Raw genomic sequence first — 19,109 nt, forward strand, 5'->3', positions numbered from 1 at the left:
TAGGAAGCCCTCTTAATTGCCTCAACTAATTCACCTCTCCCTTCCTGTTTTGTGGCCTTTGATCACATAGGTAGATGCCTGTATGAATTTTATTCTGTAGTCAGTCTCCAAGGTAGGTGCAAAGGGCAGCTGTATCTAGCTTGTCTAGAGAGGAACAAGTGCCTTGAGACAGAGGAATATACTGCTTTGCCTGCCTCTGTGGCCCAGCCCCGACGAATCTTCCAGGATTGGTGATGAGGAGGGTGGTACAATTCAGCAGTCTGCCTTTCTCTCAGGTACACCCCCAAACCAGATCTGGGAAGAGCATCACTCACCTTGGTCACTGTGTCCTCTTGCCTGGGCATATTCATCCTCAACTGGACCCGGACCCCAGAATAAATGATCTTTGGCCAGGGCTGGGGACCAGGAGCAAGTAGGTCTAAGTGTTCGTGTGATTGTACTTGACTTGCCCTTAACTTTGAGGGAACTCTTGTGTTCCCCTTCTGCTCCAAGCAATCCTAGCCCCCCAAGGTAAACTTTCAACCAGTCATTTGGGGCCTTTACCCCACTGCCTCTTGGCTATACATATTTACTCAAACCACTCTGCAACTGGAATAATATTTATTTTTTTACTTGGCAAAAAGTCAAGTGCTACATTTTTAAAAACAAAATCTCAAACAATCAAACGTATTACCCATCACAGAAGAGGGTCTGGCAACAGTACAAAACATCCTACTTAAGATCTTTTTTTTTTTTTTTAATATACAAGTTGGTTTAAAATGATAGAAGTTCTGTGAGAACTAAGAAATCTACAGCCTGTAGTTTAAGAATAGAAAAAAAATTAAGACAATTAAAAGATCTATAGTATCCAGCATTTTACTTAATTCCCTGTTTATAGCACCTATTTCTCTAGGTTAAAAGATGAGAATTCTAGAACCTGTGGTATGTGCCTTGTATAACCAAGATAGGGTGGACTTGCTGTCTCCTCCCCCACCAGCCCCCATTACCAAGGAGAAGGCACTCTTTTTTTCCATCTCCCCACTTACACCCAGAGCAGAGGGGGATAACTGGGAGAGCAATTTAGAAATGAGAGTGCAGGAATAAATAAGACTTTTCCTTTCCCCCAGGATGGGCTGTTGACAGAAGCAGAGTATGTGCTTAGAATGGAGGAGGAATTTGTGGGTGGGAACAGCTGCTATCTGCAACATGATGCGTAAAAAGCAAGGAATAACTGGACATCACGGTCAGTCAGTTGCCTGCAAGTTTCACAACCTCAGACTAAACACAGTTCAAGGGAGGAACAAATTACTAATCACATCAATGTTTTTACATGCACAATGTTGCTGGCTCTAGGCCACCACCACCACCCTGGGGCTAAGCCAACAGAGTGGGAGAGGTGGCTTCAACCCCAGCCCCACTGTAATAAGAAAATGAACATTCCACACATGAAGCACTCGCTAAACACAGATAAACCCCTGCTTACCCCCACCCTCCTGGACTGAACCCAATTTAGAAAAGCAAAGCAAAACCCACAAGATTAGAAGAAAGGCAAAGGAGAAGTTTCTCCACAAAGCCAAGGGGACTGAGTATGTGAATCTTAGCAAATGTAAGGCCCCCTGCTCCAGGCCCCTGAGATACCATATCAGGTCTTGTTTGAGGGAAGGAAAAGGAAGACCGGGATAGGGATTCTCTTTACCAAGTTCTACCAATGCTTCTGCAGCCTCGAGAACTGCATCTGGAGACCCTGATGTTTTAGGGGAGTGGCCACTGGCTCAGTAGATGGGAAGATGACATGGAAATGACACAGAGAAGTGTTCTCACCTGGGGAACACAAGGTTGGGAAGACAGGTAGGGGACGGATCACCCTGGAGTCCTGGCATGAAAGTCACCAGGAAGCCTGCCATCTAACTCAAAGGGTTTTCCTGGTGGTGACTGTTTTTCTTTCTGTTTTTACTTCCTATAATCAGTGCTGTTAGACTTTAAAAAAACAAGATAAAGACTAGTCCCAAAGCTGACTCTGTGAATAAAGTTGTTTCTTTTATAAATATTTTAATTACAAGTAATTCTTACTCCAGGTAATTTCAGTGACACACGGTATTTGCAGGCACACAAGTTCTCTCTCTCTCTCTCTCTCTCTCTCTCTCTCTCTCTCTCTCACACACACACACACACACACACACACACACATACACACACACACACAAAGACAGCCCCCAAACTTTCACAGAAAGTCTGACAGCAACCACATAATTATAAAGGAACCCTACCTCTCAAGAGTGAAGTAAGGGTGAGAATGACTATGCCAGCCTCTGCCAGAAGCCAGAGAGGGGAGAGTGTGTGTCACTTAAAGAAAAAATACAAATAAGAATTAACAATGTTTGGTTGAGAAGCCAGAAAGAAAAAAGACAGAAGAAACTCTGATTACCAAAAGCGAAAAAAGGAAAAACCAACAAAAAACACTTCAGATTTCTGTACAGAGCTTCCTGTCAAGTGCCTAAACCATAGGCAAACTCTTGTGTTCCCACTAAAATGAGGGCCTCAAACAATTGGAAGAAAATCAAAAGAAACAAGGAAACTAAGGATGGAAGTTAGTGTAAATCTCTACATTTTGGGAAAGAGTTAGTTGTCATTAACTCCAGAGCCCAGCATAGTTTCCATGGAGCCCTGAAGGGAGGGGACCTCCTGCCACAAAGAGTTTCGTTCCGGACGAGTCGTAGCAGTGGGTGTAAACAGCATTGGGGAAGAAATCAATGTCCGAAAAGTAATTCCTCCACGTTTCATCATGATTCTATGGGAAGAAAAAGAGATTGTTAGCACCTCTAGGCCATAGGGCAGAAAAGGGGATAGGAAGGGACAGGAATTCCTTCTGGTCTCCTTAAGAGGAGAGGGTCTTGCATCTAACCTGATGTCAGGAGACTGGTGCTCATGGGAACTGGAGCCTCATTTTTCCAAATGAACATTAGGGAAAAGTGAACAGGCTGAAGAACTGCTATACAAACCTAAGGTCTTCTCAGGACAGTTGGAACCAAACTCTTCAATAATAATTCAGTAGTGGCTACGGTGAGGGGGGTTCCTTCTGCTCTACTATCACCTGGGGGTAATCCTAAATCAATTAGTGTGTCTTACTGGGCCTCAGTTTTCCCATTAACATGTAGACGCAGAAGCAAAATCAAGGCAAAGTGCCTTTCTCTGCTCTAAGGAGTACCTCTTACCAGTGAAAAAGTGTGTGACTAGCTGGTGTTATCAGTGGGGGTGGGAGCAGATGGGTAGACTGAAGACAATTTTTCTGTCACTGTTCAGTAACCATGTCAGGCACGGTCTTACTCACCAGCCAGCCCTTGCCAGTGGTTAGTTTCAAATTCTCCCCTGCTAGTCTGGGCTTAGACCCATAACAAGCTGAGAGCCTCTCTTCCAGGAATCTCTGAGCTCGGATGTCATAGAACAGCAGGGAACCCTGCCCTGTGCCCACAGTGATGATATGCTCATAAAAGCTCACTGACCGGATCCCTGAGAGAGAAAAAAGGAAACGGCAATGAGTAGGGAGAATACACACTTGACAGTCTGACTACCTGAATTTCTCTAGCACTGAGTTCACATGGCACCCACATACCAGACAGTGCCTTTTCCATGGCAGGTATATCTCATGCAAAAGCCTTAGAATGCTGATGCCACACTGCCAATCCATGCACTAACAGGGACCTTCCCATAAACCTTAGGGAAGTGCCAGAGACCAAATGATGCCTAAGATCTTTTAGCCTAAGACCTTAACTGTGCCCTGAACCATCCTGCCTCCCCTAGACTTACTGTGGAGTCATCTTTCATAACTCTAAACTGTTATATGTAAACTCATAACTTCTTCACTGTGTTTCAAACCTATACTGAAACAGGGTAACCTGCATATTTATATATCATTATATTAATAAGGACTTTTTCCTATCTGACCTAAAAGCCCTATCTGACACTGCAAGAGGTCTTTATCTGGTACTGTGTCTGTGGATCAAAGAAGTGCATGGGGTACGAAGATGTCTCTTGGCACATAGGAAGTGCTTGATGATATTTGTGGAATCAGTATTTCCTTATTAGTTATGAAAGCTACTCCTGTAACAGTAACCAAAATATCTTATTAAAGCTTTATTTTTTTAAGACTCATTTTTTAAAAATTTTTTTCAACATTTTTTTTTTTTTTTAACATTTATGAGACAGAGAGACAGAGCATGAACGGGGGAGGGTCAGAGAGAGAGGGAGACACAGAATCCGAAACAGGCTCCAGGCTCTGAGCTGTCAGCACAGAGCCCGATGCGGGACTCGAACCCATGGACCGCGAGATCATGACCTGAGCCAAAGTCGGACGCTTAACCGACTGGGCCACCCAGGCGCCCCTCATTTTTTTTAATTTTTAAAAAATGTTTATTTATTTATTTTGAGAGAGAGAGAAAGAGCAGAGAAGGGGCAGAGAGAGAGAGAGAGAGATGGACAGAGAGAATCCCAAGCAGGCTCCACATTCAGAGTGAAGCCTGACATGAGTCTCATGACCTAAGCCAAAATCAAGAGTTGGTCACTTAACCAACTGAGCCACCCAGGTACCCCTAAAACTTAAACACAATTTTTTTTTAACTAATCTCTACACCCAACATGGGGCTTGAACCCACAACACCAAGATCAAGAGTCACATGCTCCACCCACCAAGCCAGGTGCCCCTCTTAAAGCTTTTCATTGCAGACATCATTCCAGCCAACCTTAATCACTCTTCCCCTTAAAACTCTCATTACACACATTATTCTCTCTGCCCTGAAACATGAGCATCTTAACTAAAATTGAAAACAAACCCCAAACAAAAGCCACTTTTGCAATATCTGAATGAAAATAAACACTACTTGAAAGAAAGAGGCTAAACTGTAATTCTTATTGTGCCTTTTAGGACTCCCAGGATAATGTAGCTACATTTTTGCATGAGAAGGGGAACAAAGTGAGATGAAGAAAATACACTCTGTTAACTTGAATAATCTGTATTCTAGTCCCTGGCTGTTCTTCCACCAATCCAGAAGATACTGAGCATGGAATTTAAATGCTCTGGGTCTCAGTCAGCTCATCTATAAAACAGAGTTATTAACACTAACCTTACCTTTTCCTACCTGCTTCTTACAGGGTTCTAGGTAAGATGAAATAACATGTCAGATAAAGATATACTGAAATCTTAAAGTACAGTACAAACATAATCTTTTTATTCCTTGATAAAGAAAGAGTGCTCTCAGAGAAAATATGCTATAAAAGATGGAAGGCTGAAGCTACAACTCACCCAGTGATCAGAACTAAACTATTTTCTTCAGGTTTACTGAGGTATAATTGACAAACAATACACTGTACATATTTAAAATCACAATCTGAAGTTTTAACATATGTATATACCCATGACACTACCACCACAATCAAAATAACTAATATATCCATCACCCTCAAATGTTTCCTCATGCCCTCTGTAAACTCCTCACTGTACATCATCCCTTGGCATAAAATGATTTTTACAGTTCAGATGGGGCACCAGCAAAAAACTACCATAGGGCAGAAAGTCAAGATCTATGAAGAAATAAGAAAACCACCAATATCCTGACTGTTGGTTTCCACTGAGGCTTCTGTGGCCACAAATTTGTCTGTGGTGTTTGAAGCTCTGTTGCCATCTGCGAGTATTTAAGCTCCCTCCATGTGTTACCAAACACCAGGTTCCATAAAGATCACGATTGTTGTTTGGAAATCAACACAGAAACTGAAAGTCAAAACCCATCTGCAATGCAGCTATAAGCCTCAGGGGCATACCAGGACTCTTACCACTGCCTCGCTCCCTGGAGCAAACAGACTTGACGTTGTATGATGGCTGCCGTGGATCCAAGAAGGAGACATGAGCTTGGGAGCCCACTGCATACACCGACCATTCACTACCATAGGCCAGGCACACATTCTCACGGCAATATGGCAGTTTGGTGGAGAGGAGCTAAAACAGAGAGAGGAAATGATGCACCCATGGCAATACCAGAGAGTGTACTATAGGGCACTGTTTTTAGATGCCCACCTGTGTGGGTTTCCTTCATACACAAGCCACACAAAGTCAGAGACAAAAAGACAAGCCCTGATTAAGGAAATAATGCCCTGTTCCACCCCTAAGTAAATAAGAGAAAGAGAGGGTGACTGTTAATAAGAAATAAGATCTAATACTGAAGAGGACTGATTAGGGGAAAAAAGGTTAAGCTGGAATTAAATAATCAGAAGCAGAAAAGCCTAGACCTACAGGTCATTTCCAGGGGTAACCCCAGGGCACCAAAGCCAAGGTCACATTGTGTTCTCTGCCAGGACCCTCTCTGCCACCACCCTCCTCACTACTCTTCAGATAAAGGGGCTAATTTCTGGCTATCCTCAGCCTAGGTTCCCAATTGTATGAGAGTTGTACACTACAGAAAGCACACTCATGGGCCTGGCTCAACCCTAGGGAACACCAGTCAGCCTTAACCCTTAAGTCAGTCCTCAGCAGGTGCCAACTGCATGTAAGGCACCAAGCAAGATCAGCGGAGCTCAAAGGCTGCTTCACATGAAGGAGTCAGTAATTCCTGAAGCTCTGCTTCTTCTTGAGGACGAGTCTATAACAGAAGTAATAGGCAGCAAAGGCCTCTGGGACAAGAAGAGGGCAAATAACCCACAGACAGGTTTGACTTTATGCAAAAGTTCCTTGTAAAGATTGTAAATCTTCTCATTACCTATTATTTCAAAGATGGTTTATATTAGTTTAATTAATTTTCAGTTGCCAGTGATTCCTAACTTTTAGGTTTTCCTGCCCTTATGACATGCCAAATGGCCAATAATCCATAACCAAATACTTAAATGCCTTGTGGATTGGAGGACTGCTAGTTAAAGGAGTCTTTCAGTAAGTCCTTGCAATGTGAAAGAATCACCACCTCTGATCTCTTTAAAAGACTTAAAAGAGGCACATCAGACTCAGAATTCCATGCACTGTGCAATAACATGGCCAGACCCTTGGAAAACTGATGCTTTATACAGAATGAAAAGGCTTAGGGAGAGTTTTTAACCAAAAGGTAAATTTTTAGGTAAAACCACTAAGTCATGTTCATCACACCTTAGACAGTGTATTTTCAGCCTTCCAGAGATGAAAGTAACCATCCAGAGACACTGCTCCCAATTCCTACAAGAGCAATGAAAAAAATAGGTTATATTTCAATCTGTAGCAACTAATATACAATAGTAAGCAGGGGAAGACCCTGAAGGTTGGGGTCCTCCCATTGTTCATTCTTATCCCATGAGAATTCCAGCAGGGGGGGCCAGGGATTGTTAATTGTTAGTCCATCATCTCACTCTATGGCATGCAGCTGGATAGAATATTAAATCAAGGCTGCTTCTTGGGAGAACTCAAGAAGCCAGCCAGGTTCTAGCAGTAATATAAATACCTATGGTTCAGAAAGTTCCTACTATGTAATCATTCCCATGACATCTCGTTGGATAGTTATAGCAGAGCACACACATGAAGGACAGTTTCATAAATCTCAGTGTGAAAGCTTCTATGATTGGAGGATCTAAATCTACCTCTAAGCCATAACTATGGACAGGAGATAGGAGGCTAAGGGAACTATCTTTCAAATGTGGCCTGATTCAGATTTGGGGAGCTTTTCTCCTCTTCTGGCTCTGAGTCTCCACCCTAACATTCAATACTGCCAGTTTCAGATCTGACTCAATGATTAGGTAAGACCTGCTGGGAGTGTTGATAAGAGGCAGTGAAGAATGAAAAGAACCTGAATACCAAAGACAAAAAAAGTGATCATTTTCAGAGGCACATATGAAAATCACACCCAAAATAGAGCACTTGCAAAGGCATGTGCAAATGAGAGACAGTCAAATCAGAGTGGCCCTGGGGAAACTCTGAGAGGCTGACCTACAAATATGGACCATCCAGAGAAATACTGCAGAGCTCAATGCAAGGGATGGGTTTTATAATCTCAGAATTTCTCACCAGCGTCCCTCAGCCTTCAATTCTCCATAGGCTCAGAACTAAGCTATGTTACAAGGACTGACTTGGAAAGAGAAGGGAAGTGAATCTTACAAGATTTAAGCCAAGAAGCTGAAGCAAGAGGAATAGGCTTCCTCTTTGGCAAGGTCATACCTTATTCTTGTTGTTGAAGGCCAGAGCCCGGACCTTGCAGTTGTCAGGATTTGTGTCCTCCTTGGGAATGTCCTTTAAGGCCTTGTGAGTGATGTGAGCATACACAGGGACCCGTGACACATTGTGCCTTGCATCACTTTTGGTCAACACATCGTCTGTCACCTCCCAGAGTCCCATAGAGCCATCACGTGAGCCTACAGAGCAAGGAAACCACAGATGTCAGACATACTCAAATCTCTATGGGACAGTCCTACAGAAACCAAGATGGGCTTTCTTAGTCTAGCTTTCTGGGCATCATCCTCATATGTGCTGAAGCTTGGTCAGGTGGCCCACCACAAAACAGAACAGCATACATTTTAATAGTTACATCAAAAGGATGATTCAACTAAGGTATAGGAGATATAATATAACCTTTAACCATTGGTGATATTTTTCAAGAGAATTATAGTTTGAGAAAGCTCAGTAATTTTCCAAGCCAAATGCTTAGGTCACTTGGGCATGCACAGGTGATGTCTGCTGGGCAGTAGAGTTTGGGAACCTCCACCTTAGAGCAACAGTGCTTAACGTCTTCTGAGTCTTGTATGCCTCTGAGAGACTTAGGAATGTTAAAAACCCCTTTCTCTAGAAAACTACACAAAATACCACATTGTACATTCAATTTTAGGGAGGTTCATGAACCTCTTGAAGGCTTTCCATGGACCTATAGGGACCATAATTCCCATATTAAGAATGTTTGGGGGCACCTGGGCAGCTCAGTGGGTTAAGCATCCCACTTTGGCTCAGGTCATGATCTCACAGTTTGTGGGCTTGAGCCCCACATTGAGCCCTGTGCTTGACAGCTCAGAACCTGGAACCTGCTTCAGATTCTGTGTCTCCCTCTCTCTCTGCCCCTCCCCACCCTCTCAAAAATAAACTTAAAAAAAAAATAAAAACCAAAAACCTTTAAAAAAAGAATGCAAGTTCGAGGCACCTGGCTGTCTCAGTCAGTAGAGCATGCTACTAACTCTTGACTCATGTTGGGTGTGGAGATGACTTAAAAAAAAAAAAAAAAAAAGGATGAGCATTCTACAGAAAATGAATACCTAAAAACATAGTTTTCCTTAGCAAACAATAATGAAGCACTTAAAAAACTAAAAACACTATTCTTTGAACTGAGCCCTGAATACACTGCTGGTGGCGAGCTTAAATGGGACCATCTTTCTGGAGGACAACTGAGCATCTGCAGCAAAAACCAGAAAGTGTGTGTTCCCATCTAGGAATAATGCACTATCATAAGACACACACAAAAAGATGTTTATTCAGAACAATCTGTATGTCCTATAAGAATAAGGCTATGTTATAGTCATAAAATAGAAAATCAAGAACCATTAAAAAAAATCCTGTTTTGGGGTGCCTGGGTGGCTCAGTCGGTTAAGCGTTCGACTTCGGCTCAGGTCATGTGATCTTGAGGTCTATGAGTTCGAGCCCCGCGTCAGGCTCTGTGCTAACAGCTCAGAGCCTGGAGCCTGCTTCGGATTCTGTGTCTCCCTCTCTCTCTGCCCCTCCCCTACTCTCTCTAAGAAATATTAAAAACAAAAATCCCGTCTTAGGGGTGCCTGGGTGGCTCAGTTGTTGAGCGTCCACTCTTGATTTTGGCTCAGTTCATGATTTACAGTTTATGAGCTCAAGCCCCAAACTGAGTTCTACACTGATAGTGCAGAGCCTGCTTGGGATTCTCTCTCTGCTTCTCTGCTGCCTGCATGCACACGAGCACATTCACTCTTTCTCAAAATAAATAAATTTCAAAAAAAAATCATGTTTTAAAATTCCTTTCCAGTAAAGTTATTTGCCAACTCTCCTTTAGACTAGAAGATATCCTTCCCATATTGCAAATCTCACGAATGTTTCATAGTAAAAATTATCTAACATGAGAGAAATACCATCCAGTTTGTGTGCATCTTTTCTTTTAAAGATTTTATTTTCAAGTAATCTCTACACCCAACACAGGGCCCAAACCTACAACCCCGACATCAAGAGTCACATGCTTTACAGACTGAGCCAGCCAGGTGCCACCAATTTGTTTGCATCATAACGCTTATGGACAGGGATTCAAAGCAGAGGTTTTATTACATATGAAATCTAGAAAAGGCCAGAAGAACTATGCATGGTTTATAATGCAAATTAAAAAATAAATCTGTACAAGTTTTGGGGTGCCTGAGTGGCTCAGTCGGTTAAGTGTCTGACTTCAGCTCAGGTCATGATCTCGCAGTTTGTGAGTTCGAGCCCTGTGTCAGGCTCTGTGCTAACAGCTCAGAGCCTGGGGCCTGCTTCAGATTCTGTGTCTCCCTCTCTCTCTGCCCTTCCCATGCTCATGCTCTGTCTCTTAATAATAAATAAACATTAAAAAAAAAAAAAAAACTATACAAGTTTTATTATGAAAAATTCAAGCATACTGAAATGTTGACAGAATTTTACAATGAACTGTTCAATCACACCTATATTCTATCAACATTTTATTATACTTGGTAGGTACATCTATCCATATATTCATCATTCATCCATTTTAACCAACTAAAAATATGTACTGAAAAATGACTATTATTTTAATATTATATTTCAAAATATTAATAGTAGTTATCTCTGGGTAGAGATATTGAGGGTAGTTCTTATTTCCTTTTTTGTTTATCTATATTTTAAAAATTTCTTATGATTAACACCTATTACTTTTAAAATAAAGAAAAATTATTTAAAGAACTAGTTGGGCAGCATCATGAAGATTGGATTGGAGAAGACAAGTACAGAAGCAGAGAGAAAATATGGAAGGATATTAGGGGTAATTCAAGATATAGATGATGAGCACTCTAGCATAGAAAAGAAATTGTAGGGGCGCCTGGGTGGCTCAGTCGGTTAAGCGGCCGACTTCGGCTCAGGTCATGATCTCATGGTCCGTGAGTTCGAGGCCCACATCGGGCTCTGTGCTGACAGCTCAGAGCCTGGAGCCTATTTCAGATTCTGTGTCTCCCTCTCTCTGACCCTCCCCTGTTCATGTTCTGTCTCTCCCTGTCTCAAAAATAAATAAAACGTTAAAAAAAAAAAAAAAAAAAAAGAAATTGTATATAAGAGGGTTTTTTTTTTTAATTATTTAAGTATAGGTGACATACAATGTTTGTAAGACATACTTTATTTTATTTTTTTTTTTCAATGTTTTTTATTTATTTTTGGGACAGAGAGAGACAGAGCATGAACGGGGGAGGGGCAGAGAGAGAGGGAGACACAGAATCAGAAACAGGCTCTAGGCTCTGAGCCATCAGCCCAGAGCCTGACGCGGGGCTCGAACTCACGGACCGCGAGATCGTGACCTGGCTGAAGTCGGACGCTTAACCGACTGCGCCACCCAGGCGCCCCGTATAAGACATACTTTAAAAAGCAGTATAAACATGGCTTGGTAATCTAAGGAGACTGAAGACCCTAAGAGGAGTTTTAGTTTTCTGGCTGTGCATCTTTGTGTGGAAGGTGGGAGCATTCACAAATATATGTCCTAGGAGAGGAGGGGATCTTGGAAGAAAGATGGTGAGTATGAATGTGCTGAGTCTGAGGTGGAATGTTCAGGGGTTGATATTCATCATCAAGCTGAACGTTAACAATGGTTAACAAGTATTGGGCATTTTTAATACAGCAGCAACTATGTATTACTTCATTTAATCCTACCAATGACCTTTTTATAAAAATGTTTATTTTAGAGAGAGAGAGACAAAGAGAGTGTCAGTGGGGGAAGTGCAGAGAGAGACCGGGAGACAGAATCCCAAGCAGGGTTCAAGTTGCCCATGTAGAGCCTGACACAGGGCTTGAACCCACAAACCGTGAGATCACGACCTGAGCCAAAATCAAGAGTCAGGTGCTTAACCAACTGAGCCACCGAGGTGCCCTCAGAGCCCATGTTCTTAAAACCTGCTATACTGTTCAGAAAATGTAGACTTGGGAGTTAGCAGCTTGAAAACATAGGATGTTGGCAGGGTATCTCAAGGAGAGATGAGAGGCTCCCAAAGCAAAGCCAAGTCCTGGCTCCCAACAACATTTAGTGCAGGTTACTGTCATACAGGCAATCCCTGTTATAAAGATGACAGGACTCGGCCTCTGCCTTCAAACAGCTCTCATTCCCCAGGGAGGCAAATGACAGGGAATTCAAAAGCTTCTGAACCACTCCTGGGTAATTCTGACCTGTAACTATGTTTCTTCATTAGATTTATCTTCCTTCTTGGCTGCTTTCTATTGCCTTGCGAAGAATCGAAAGAGGAAATATTTATGTTCCCTGAGCTTTGTTAGTAGCAGTTCTAAGCATGGGCTTTGAAATCAGACCTGGATTCAGATCCTGAGTCCATCTGTCACTATTCATGTGGCCTTTGGCAAGTTATAATAAACTCTCAGAATATAAAGTTTCTCATTTGTGAAATGAGGCTAATAATGCAAACCTTTTAGTATTATTCTGAGAATTATAAGAAATAACAGATATGAGGTACTTAATTTAGCAACCATTATGATTATTTTTATTTGGGAATCTAGAACTGGGGATTGGATTTTTACATATGGGTACCCAGCAAAACTGTAGCACTCTCAGCCTACTTTGTAGGCTGCTGTGGGTATCCAGAAAGCATTTGTGTATCTCTTTATTATCTTCTCTACACTAATTTCCTTGTGTTTTTTTCTGACTTCTACCCCTGGGAAAGAAATTCCCCTAATTCTTTTTTTTTAAATTTTTTTTTTAATGTTTACTTATTTTTGAGACAGATAAAGACAGAGCGTGAACGGGGGAAGTACCCCAGAAAAGTTGAGGCTAACATGCCATCACACATACTTTTGGGGAACAAAGCAGAATATGAATAATAAATGAAGAATGCCAGCAAAACTCCACTTTCCAGATCAGGAATATACAGGGGAAATGACTTATTCAAGGACACATGATAAGTAAGAGAAAGAGCCAATATTGGAAATAAGATCTCCTGGCCCCTGGCTGATGGTCTGTTTACTGGGCTATTTCCAATCGCACTACTACCCCTTTTCAATTTCTAGCCTCCCTCCCTCCCTGCCACACAAAAACTCCATACAAAAGGGTAATTTTACCAGATACCGCCATAGTATCACTGATCCATGCAATGGAAAAGATCCAATCCTTGTGTCCATCCTTGGAGAGGAAGAAGTGACAGACAGGTACAGAGAGAGAGGGGAAAAAAATAAATTAGTAAAATAAGGATTACAATGTATACTCTTGAAAAGCATACAGTCTGACTGAAAATATCTTTGTAAAACTGATAAAGTGATCTCTGATGATCTTAACCCATAGGGCAGGATCCCACAATTTTTAACTTCTGTCTTGAGGAGCTCAAAGCTGGAATAAAACCGGCATTCCCATGGGCAATGAACATGTCTGGTGGACACACCGCTCTGGCCTGACACCTCTGGATGTCTTATTTGGGGCTCCTACACATAATCACCTACCTTTTCTCTAATTTCATCCTACCACTCTCCTCTTGTACCTTCCTGGTACAAGAGCTATAACTGACCTCTTTGCTGTTCCTTCTGTCTGGAACTCTCTTCCTCCAGACATCAACATGACTTGTACTCTCATTTCCTTTATGTCTCCCTGCTAAATGTCATTCTTATCAATGAGGACTTCTCTGACCATCCTCTGAAATAGCATTCTCCAACTCTCTCTATCCCCTTAATCTGCCTTTACACTTCTCCATGGCACTTATCACACTCCGACATACTGCTGGTAAATATTTATTGGTTTATATGTCTCCCTCCACTAGAAGACAGGCTTCACGAGGTGTGGGGCTTTATCTGTTTTGTTCATTGCATGTCCCCAGTGTCCAAAACAATGATTGGACATAGAAAGCTCAATAAACAGTTGTTGCTGAATGAATGACTTAATAAACTTTGTTCTCTGACTATGGGCAGTGGGAGGTATGTAGACATTGTGGATTCAGACACAAATCCACTGGTGCTGGACCCTGAGGTGTGTTGCTCACTGCTTTATTGAACAACACTCTCAATATACCAGATACTCTCTATGGGGAATTCAGTCCTCATTCAGGTATTTCTACCCTCTCACCCCACCCCCATGCCCCTGGAGTTAGCAGAAATCTAGGGGAAACTATTCCTTCCCAGGGGGCATGTGGGAGGAGGGTCCATGTTACCTAGCAGGCTCTGTTTAAAAACAGGCTACCTCTAACTACAATTACTGGGGAAACTTACATCACCCACACACACAGGATCTAGCGTAGGCAGCCGGTAAATGGCAAGACTGTTGGGGTTGTCTCCTCCAGTGGCTAACAGAGTTCTGGAGGGATTCAGCTCAATGGCATGGATACCACAGCCCTGCTGGGTCACACCTCCAGGGTCCCGGTCCTTCAGAATGGGAATCTTGGTGATCTGGCTTGTCTGCACATCCACTACAAATAGCTACAAGAAAAGGGATAAAGAAGGTGACACAGTTTCTCTTTAATATGGATAACCCTGGGTACAAACATCCATTCATTCAATTATCCATCAAACTTTAATTAATCTCTACTACATGTTAGACCCTAGAAATTGTTAAAGGCATAGTCAGGGTTATTAGTCAAATGAAATATGAAAATAAGGAAATATAACAGAGACAGGTATAATACACTGCATGAACACAGATTAACAAGCAGTAAACTCTGTCTGGGATTCAAAGACAGCTTCAGGGGTGCCTGGGTTGGCTCAGTCAGTTAAGCATCTGGCTCTTGATTTCACCGTTCCTGAGATCAAGCCCCAGTCCCAAGCTTGCGATTCTTTTCTCTTTTCCTCCTCTTTCCCTCTCTCTTTGCTCTGCTCCCGCTCCCCCACTCTCAAAATAAATAAATAAATAAACTTTAAAAAAAAAAAAAAAGGGCAGCTTCAAAGAGGACTTTCATTAGACTATGGACCTAAAGAACCCAACTAAAGGTTTTCTACCATTCTGGACTTATTTTATATATCTAATTCTTATCTACCCATGCAGAGAAACTTGTAAACAATTCCCAGAACCCATCATCATAACCACTATTAACTGTGTTATAAATGTTAGGTTTGCTGGAGTGACCTGAGACATATGACAAGGTAAGAGTTATTAATTATCTCACTGCTTTTCTCTAAGCACGTACACCATTCACATGCCCCATGCCTTTGTTCATGCTGCTGCTTCTGCCTGAAATGCTCTTCTCCACCTCTTTTCCAAACTAACCTCTTGCCACTCTGCAAGATTTAACTCAGAGAAATGTTTTACAGAAAAGATCAGTCTCAGAGAAAGAACAATCCCAAGTCTTTTAATAAACTCTTTATAGAATTAAATGATTCACTCTTTCACTCAGTTGTTCAGGACCACCTAAAATACCAAGTACTGTTCTAGGAGCTAGCAATGTGTCTATGCACGAGAGAGAAATAATCTAGTGTAGGAAGTCAGCTTAAAATCCTCTCAGCAGCTCTTGTGATGAAGCCAAATCACGTCAAATCTTTGTATAAAGTAACCTACTGCTTGTGCCAGAAGAAGGTCTAGGAAAGGAGAAACTAGATAGGCCTTAAATTTAAATATAAGGGAAGGAGTACCTGGAATAAGAGTGCCAGGGAGAGAGGTGCCTGGATGGCTTGGTACTTAAGCGTCCAACTTTTTTTTTTTTTTAATTTAAAACCCAGGTGAGCAAACACCACTGTAATGCCCTCAGCAGCAGAGAAAAGGGAAAATCCTGGCTGGTGAGTATGCCAGACGCTGTGCTGGGGGCTTCCAGTTACTTAAAAGTCCCCCTGGGGGACATCTGGCCATGTCCAGGGACATCTGTGGTTGCCACACCTGGGGTCGGTGGGGCTGGGGAGGCTGCTGACGCCCCACAGTGCTCGGGACACACCGATGTGGGCAGTGCTGAGGGGCAGAGACTGCTGTAAAGATGAGCAGACCAGAACTCTCTGATGGTCCCATTTTACAGATAAGGAACCTGAGTGTTAGCTCCCAGCTACTGAGAGGCAGATGGCGCCTCTTTGCAAGAATCAACAGTAGCAGAGCAAATAAGGCAGCCTTTAACCTTCTGGTACCCAACCTTCTGACCTCACCTCACAAATAAGAGGTGAATGTGAAATCTGACAGAATCAGGACTGCATGTACTACACGATGTCCCCACTTGCTTCCTTCCAACAATTCATAGGGATGTCTTTCCAAGTCAGTGAAGGGGAATGCAGTCAGGTGAGGTCATGTTCTAATCAACACCCATATCTAAGGGACCTGGACCTACTGCCCACGTCACTCTTCGCTTGCTCACTCAAGTGTTTACTAACCACTACTGCCCACTGCATGGACAGCACTGTGAGGCACACACATGTGCTAACATCTTTCATGTCTGCTCTTGGTCCAGGACGCATTTATGCTGGTGTAAGGCAGGGATGCAGGAAGTCTGATTAAGAGCTCTCTCCACTGGAGCGCCTGGGTGGCTCAGTCCGTTAAGCTAAGCGTCCAACTCTTGATTTTGACTAAGGTCATGATCTCACAGTTCGTGGGATCAAGCCCGGGGTCAGGCTTTGTGCTGACAGTGCAGAGCCTGCTTGGGATTTTCTCTCTCTCTCCCTCTGCCCCTCTCCCATGCACATGCTCTCTTAAAATAAACAAACATTAAAAAAAAAAAAAAAAAGAGTGCCAGAGACTGAGGAAAAATTTTAAAAAGAAAGTGGGGTGGGGAGGCACAACCTCCCCTGAATCTGTAATATAAGCTCTGAGAACTACTTAAGGCAGATTCCTGGCCTAATAGGCACCATTGCTGATGTACTCCATAGGCATTTTAAACTCAATAATGTCCAGGGGTGCCTGGGTGGTTCAGTTTCTTAAGTGCGGGGTGTGGAGCCTGCTTAAGATTCTCTCTCTCCCTCTCCCTCTGCCAGTCCCCTGCCTGCCTGTGCATGCTCGCTTTCTCTCTCTCTCTCTCTCAAAATAAATAAATAAATAAATAAATAAATAAATAAAAAATAAAAATATGTGCAAAACAAATTACCTTCCTTCTCGACTCCTCCCACATTCCCATCATCCAATCTAGACCTGCCAAATCTACATCTTAAATATTCTCACAGTTGGCTCCTACCTTTCTATCCTTTTTCTCATCACCTGTCTGGACAATGGCAACTGGTCTTTGTACCTTCAGGCAAGGCCAAAATCAAAACTATTCTCCACATTAAAAAAAATTTTTTTTAATATTTATTCATTTATGAAAGACAGAGAGCACAAGCAGGGTGGGGCAGAGAGAGAGGGAGACACAGAATCTGAAGCAGGCTCCAGGCTCTGATCTGTCAGCACAGAGCCCGATGCGGGGCTCAAACTCACAAGCTGTGAGATCATGACCTGAGCCGAAGTCGGACGCTTAACTGACTGAGCCACCCAGGCGCCCCTATTCTCCACACTTTAATACGTCATCTTGACAAAAATGGCAATCCTCCCATATCAGTTAAAAATTTCCATTGGTGGGCGCCTGGGTGGCTCAGTCGGTTAAGCGTCCAACTTCGGTTCAGGTCATGATCTCTAAGTTCGTGAGTTCGAGTCCCACATCAGGCTCTATGCTGACAGCTTAGAGCCTGGAGCCCGCTTTGAATTCTGCGTTTCCCTCTCTCTCTGTCTGTCCTCCACTCACGCTCTGTCTCTCTCTCAAAAATAAACAAACATTAAAAAAAAAGAAAAGAAAAAATATCTATTCATTCCTCTTTATCTAAATCTAAACTCCTTATCACAGCATCAAGACTCCTCAATCTGGCCCCAACCTCTCTCTCTAGCTTTACAACCTGCCATGGACCTCATGCTCTAGAAATAATGGCTTATTACTTATTATTCACCCAAAAATCTTCAATGAAATATAATTATTTTGTTTCATGCTCGTGCTGTTCACAAAGCCACAACTACTTCCCCCTCTTTTCTATATGTGGCCAGTACATACTTATCTTTCACGATTCAGTTCAGTTATGTCCTCTCTGAATATTCCCTAAATATCCAGACTGGATAAGTTTTTCTCTTGCAGGTTTCCCAGATACCCCTCTACCCACAACACTAATTTAAAATCTTTGTCTCTCTCCCCCAATTACAACGCCCTCCCAATTCAAAGAGTAGGAGATTTATCTTATTAGTTCTGTAATCCTACCCCAACAGTGGAAAGCTATATAGTAAGCACTTGTAGAAGACACCTTTCAGGAAGTGTGACCAACAATGTTAAGGGGACCACATATCCCTGCATTCAGGGTGGGGCCCTGTTAAGGTGCGTTTGATGTAAGTCCAGATCTCCAGATCAGAGAATTGTCCAGAGGTGGCCTCCTGGCTCAGGGAGAACCAATCCAGAGGCTAGATTTGACTGATCAGATTCTCTCAGGAATGTGAAACTGGTTTGGAGGCATTAGACCAGATTGTCTGGGTGACCAATTTCTACCAAAGCCAGTCCCCGAGAGAAAGGAACAGAAGAGAGACAGCACGGACATCCTTAATTCCTAACAGCTTTCCAATTCTTAGTTCTGTTTCCTTCTGAGATCTAGAGATACTTCCTACTCTTGGGGTTTGCATATTAGCCCTTCCAATAAACATCAGTGGGGGAGCGCCTGGGTGGCTCAGTTGGCTAAGTGTCTGACTTCGACTCAGGTTATGATTTCACAGTTTGTGAGTTCGAGCCCCACGTCGGGCTCTCTGCTGTCAGTGTGCAGAGCCAGAGAGCCTGCTTCGGATCTTCTGTCCCCGTCTCTCTGCCCTTCCCCTGTTCTCTCTCTCTCTCTCAAAAATAAATAAAACATTTAAGAAAAATTAAAAAAAAAAAAACAACAACCATGAGTGGGTTTCTTACTCTTTTAGAGCAAATGATCTCTAACCAACACAGTCCCTCTCAAATGTTTAATGAAGCAAAATTAACTGCCCACTTATACCTCTGTGTTTTTGTTTTGTGGGACAATGCATCCATAACATGCTACCTTTGAGACCAATGATTCC

At 42.6% G+C, this 19,109-nt stretch overlaps 1 protein-coding gene across 3 annotated transcripts in view; it reads right to left on the reverse strand.

Annotated features, from left to right (window-relative positions):
* Positions 1-583: 583 nt before the first annotated feature.
* The window catches only part of DCAF12 (DDB1 and CUL4 associated factor 12), a 38,770-nt gene continuing 20,244 nt past the window's right edge, over positions 584-19,109 (reverse strand). For all 3 annotated transcript variants that reach the window (XM_042912055.1, XM_042912052.1, XM_042912053.1), the window contains exons 3-9: positions 14,369-14,575; positions 13,235-13,295; positions 8,138-8,331; positions 7,100-7,165; positions 5,803-5,965; positions 3,308-3,486; positions 584-2,767 (exon numbers count right to left, since the gene is read on the reverse strand). In XM_042912055.1, the coding sequence (XP_042767989.1) occupies positions 2,609-2,767; positions 3,308-3,486; positions 5,803-5,965; positions 7,100-7,165; positions 8,138-8,331; positions 13,235-13,295; positions 14,369-14,575 (1,029 nt within the window). In that variant the 3' untranslated portion in view covers positions 584-2,608. The remainder of the gene's footprint in view (positions 2,768-3,307; positions 3,487-5,802; positions 5,966-7,099; positions 7,166-8,137; positions 8,332-13,234; positions 13,296-14,368; positions 14,576-19,109) is intronic.

This window comes from Panthera leo, chromosome D4 (assembly GCF_018350215.1).
Source record: "Panthera leo isolate Ple1 chromosome D4, P.leo_Ple1_pat1.1, whole genome shotgun sequence".
Lineage (NCBI taxonomy): Eukaryota > Metazoa > Chordata > Mammalia > Carnivora > Felidae > Panthera > Panthera leo.